At 39.0% G+C, this 5,000-nt stretch overlaps 2 protein-coding genes across 2 annotated transcripts in view; one reads left to right on the plus strand and one right to left on the minus strand.

The window, feature by feature from the left end:
• The window catches only part of LOC119024042 (gamma-crystallin M3-like), a 3,479-nt gene extending 1,306 nt beyond the window's left edge, over positions 1-2,173 (plus strand). The window contains exon 4 of the mRNA XM_037106430.1: positions 1,895-2,173. Coding sequence (XP_036962325.1) covers positions 1,895-2,173 — 279 coding nt within the window. The remainder of the gene's footprint in view (positions 1-1,894) is intronic.
• Positions 1-5,000, minus strand: part of lamb4 (laminin, beta 4) — a 42,291-nt gene that overhangs the window by 32,398 nt on the left and 4,893 nt on the right. The gene's annotated exons all lie outside the window — the stretch shown is intronic.

Raw genomic sequence — 5,000 nt, forward strand, 5'->3', positions numbered from 1 at the left:
ATGCATTCTAACACACCAAGTTGTAATGTTTCATAGCAGTCCTACATTGATAAAGTACTTAACAACTAAGAAGGTCAACTATCAAACTTCATATGCCATATTAAGATTCTCATAGTACCCTCAAATCACAGTATGATATCATAGCCTAACCTTAACCCAAAAGAAAAAAAAACTTGAACAATGTCCTTTAATGATAAATGTGACCTGTACAGCTTTTATTATTTGAATATACAACTAGTGTCTACCTTTTACTTGAGGTCCTGCTGCTTTTCCTCAGTAGTACAATTAAAGTAGGCGGCCACAATTGCAGCCAGCAGCGGTACCTCCCTCCTCCCTCCCGCCCCTGGGCTTACAGGACTACAAGGGCATCAAGGGGGAGCAAGAAACAGGTAGTCAGCTGAGGCTCCCTCTGATCTTCCTCCCTCTTGTCGACCACCAGACTACCAAAGCCACAAAAATCTAATTCAGCATAACTGACATGTTCCTGACTGTTAGTTCGGTGGTTGTTTATAGGTTGTTGTGTTTTTCTCACAGTTGGATTGTTAAAACAAACAGCTAGAGATGCCGCTGATACAGCAGATTATGATCGTAGTCGGTAAAGACCACTAGGCCGTCATGCCGTACTCATCCGGCCTGTCTGCTTCTCTAAAAACCCCAGCGTTACTAAGCAGCGAATAGTGATTCCAGTGAATGACTGAAAAGGTCAGAGTGACGTTACAGTAGCTTTTGTCAGTTAAAAGTTTGAATGAGGTACAGAGAACAAAATCACTGAAGCCAACCAATCAGAGGCAGAGTAGGGCAGGTCCTATGAGAACAAGTCCGTCTACTTCAGCAGTATATTTTCGCACTCTACTGTTCAATTAGAACAATACAGTGACAAGGAGACAAATGCATTTGTACTGATCTCTCTTGCTAGATCCATGAACTTTACTAGCAAACAGCGACACGATGTGTTGGTAGATATCGTCACAGTCCCATGACAGTATGGCAGCTTCCTCCATCACGATATCACAAAATTCTGTATCTTATTATGGCTCCATATTTGAATCCAAAACATAATGATCTTTTTTACTAAATCTAGTTGGGTACTTTTATTAGCTAAAGCTAAAAACTGAAAATATTATTTTAAAATCTGAAAACAATAAATTCATCAAGCGTAAAATGAAAAGTGAAAACCAGACTTTCAATATCTGTATAAATCACTGACAAAGATGATGCAGTCAGAGCCCCGGCTGAGTCAGTCACAGCGCTCGCAGAAGGTTAAACCTTCAGAGGTTTTAGTGAAAGAATTTCAACTTCTTGTCATAAAAACAGATTTCTGAAGTTGATCGCTGCAGCTTCAAAGACACAAAACTGTCAAACAGTTTGATATAAAAGAATACGAGAAACAGAAAACATTGGAAAACAAAAGTTTGTGATTAATCATCAGATTTACTTATAGATTTGATACATTGAAGATTTTCTTGGATGATCAGTGTGTTTTTTTTTAATAAAACAACATAAGTAATGGACTTTCAAATTTTGACTGAATATTCAGGCTTCAGCTACATTTTAATTCTAACCTTGAAAACTCCATATATGTTACACACTCGACAGTACATTTAATCTTTAATAAACCTTTAGGCATGTCTCATGCTGATCATTTTTCTGTCCAACATTTCAAATTCAATGAAATAAACATGAAAGCAGTGCACTTCTTCAGTTGCAGTTCAGGTAATATTTAATTGATTTGTTTGAAATCATGGGATGTTTTTATAGGTTTCATTGATGGATTTGTCCTCCATTGATAAATCTGAAAAATTATAGATTGGTGCCCACATACTTTGGCGATTTAGTGCAGAGAACCATTGAGTAGCTATATTGATTACTGATTATTGATTGCCGTGTGTTGCAGCAACGCGGCTCGTACAGGATGAAGATCTATGAGAGGGAGAACTTTGGAGGCCACATGCACGAGCTGATGGACGACTGCGACAACATCATGGATCGGTACCGCATGTCCAACTGCATGTCGTGTCAGACAATGGACGGACACTGGCTGATGTACGAGCAGCCACACTACAGAGGCAGGATGATGTACATGAAGCCTGGAGAGTACAGGAGCTTCATGAGCATGGGCATGAGCAACATGAAGTTCATGAGCATGAGACGCATCATGGACTCCTACTACTGAACGCTGTCAACACCTTAGGAGCAATAAAGTTGTAATTAAATTAAATCTAGTGTCTGCTTCATTAACTACAACTTGAAGTAACTATAATCACCGATACATTTTTGTTGACAGTTTTCTTTCACAGCGTTTAACACATCACACTGCACACGTTAGCTCTCTTTGTGTGAATATCCGCAATCACAGTATACATGGGTTTTATTCTGTACAGCTGCAGGTAATCAACAGAACAGGTGGGTCACATGACCACACATCATACGTCATCAACATAAAGCCACAGCTGCCACAACAAAACAAAACTCATTCAAAAGGGGCACAATAAACTAATGAGAGCACATCTCTCAACACCCCCACCTGCTCAAATTTAAGGAGGATTCTATTCTCCAATACTCACTGTACAATTCATAAGAAAAAAAAAACATTTCATGTGCCAAACAAAAACATTTCGAACCTTGTCAGCTTCAGTTTAGTAGCAGGCTTGGTTAATATATCTGCAACCATAACGTTTGTTGGATAGTACTCCAAGCTGATCTTGTCTCCATCTATCAGAGACCTAATGAAGTGGTATTTAATATCCACATGCTTACACCGTTGTCGATGAACGGGATTGCTGGCCAAGGATATAGCGCCTTGATTGTCTTCATAGACATTACACTTGCACTTCTGACCATCAAATCATTCTAACAACTGTTTTAAGTATATGCATGCTAATGCCATGTACTCAGCCTCACAGGCGGATAATGCGACTGTAGGCTGTCATTTGTTTTTCCATGCGACCAATGGGCCACTGCTGTTCAAGCTAACACAGTACCCTGTCATACTTTTTCGATCACTGGCATCAGCAGCCCAATTAGCATCACTGTAAGCATGTATTAGGTTATCTTCTCTGTATTTTCTAAAACAGTTCTTTGTTTTGGGTCCCTTTTAAATACCTTAAAGCATGCTTGACAGTTGTCCACTGTTCAACAGTTGGTTTGGCAAAATACTGAGACAGTTTGCTCACCACAAACTTAAATCTGGCCTTGTACAGGTTGCCAGATAAATTAAGCTACCGACTGATCACTCATTTCTTCAGCATCATCACTGTAGTCAAGTTTTTGTTTACAGGGAGTAGCTCTCGGTTTACAGTCTAGCATATGAAACCTTTCCAGTATTTTCTGTACATATTTGCATTGTGACATCTTAACACAATAACTACTTCGAAGTCAATGCCCAGAAAATGAGTTAGCTTCCCAAGATCTTTCATTCTAAACTTGGACTTCAGCATTTCCTTAACGCATCTCAATATATCATCATCACTGGCAGCAATAATCAAATCATCTACCCATATGATTATGTGTACTTTTTCTTTGTCAGTAATTTTGCTATAGACACAATGATCAGCCGGGTTTTGCACAAACTGCATCTCACACAAATAGTCATGCAACATTTTGTTCCAGTTGCACTCTGACTTTTTCAGTCTTTACAGAGATTTCTTCAGTTTACAGACTAGTTTATCATTTCCCTTCGATTGAACTTCATAACCTTCAGGCTGTTCAATGTAGATTTCATGTTTGAGTGGGGCATGTAAATAGTCAGTCTTTACATCCATCTGGTGGACAATCAGATCGTTCTGTGCTACTTTCTGTGCAAGCACCCTAATGCTGGTCATGCAGGCCGTAGGAGAGAGAGTCCCGTCATAGTGCACACCTTTCTTTTGGCTATACCCTTTGGCAACATATCTTGCCTCGTATTTATCCGTTCCATCACTGTTCATTTTCACTGCATAGACCCATTTACCCCCCACTACATCTTTGCCCTCAGGTAGAGTGGTCAGGGTAAAAGTTGCATTCTCCTCTAATGACTCGATCTCCTCGTCCATAGCATTAACACATTTTTTAGCATTTACTGAAGTTACAGCTTCTTTGTGCGTCTGAGGCACATTACACATAAGTCTGTAACAGTAGTCAACATTGGTCAGGTCTTCTTCCAAACCACAAACATAGTCACCATAATAATACGGTGTTCTCCTCTCTCTGTCAGGGTAGCGCTATTTCAATTAAAGATGGTCATTTTGAGAAAGTGTCAAAACAAATTCACCAGTAACTCCACAATATTAATGAATAACTTCAATTTCCTCCACTGTTTAAGATTATTGTCAAACTATCAGTTACACATGTTTCACAATGTTAATATTAATATTAATAATAATCCAGTCTCTTGAGATCCAACAGCCTGCTCAGAGTCTCCACTCCTCTAACATTGACGCTGTGATTCCTCTGCTCAGTACACTTTCAGTGCGTGATCAAGAGCCAGACGTGGTTTATTTTTAAGCAGTTCTTTTAACCTTAAGATATTTTCCTTTATGGACCTAACCACAAGCATTTGACAATAATAATAACTGTCCAAAAGTCATAATCTGTTAACTGTTTGTCAGAAGGCTTTATTTTAAAGGCCCAACAGGAAGTTGTATATGAGGTATAATAGCTGACTTGACTGCAGAGACCTCTCTGAGGTGTGGAAGAGAGTCAGAGCTCATTGAGCTGCCTGTATTTGCAGCATTTTGCTATACTGATATAATATACTTTGTAATTACTGCATTAAAATGACTGAAGTAACAGAACGAAGACGCACTGAAAAGAAGAGGAATCATTCTATCAAGGGAGTTGGAGCTGAAGCTGGTGGAGGAGTTGTAATATTCAGATCACTGTGGCACGCTCTACTGATATAAAATCAATGAAAAATATTGGTCAGCTGGTGATGATCTCAGTTTAATTCTGATGCATCTATATGACCTAACAGGCCAACAGAGAGAATCATAATAATTATTAAAGTTACTCTTAATGTCTGT

This window comes from Acanthopagrus latus, chromosome 8 (assembly GCF_904848185.1).
Source record: "Acanthopagrus latus isolate v.2019 chromosome 8, fAcaLat1.1, whole genome shotgun sequence".
Classification (NCBI taxonomy): domain Eukaryota; kingdom Metazoa; phylum Chordata; class Actinopteri; order Spariformes; family Sparidae; genus Acanthopagrus; species Acanthopagrus latus.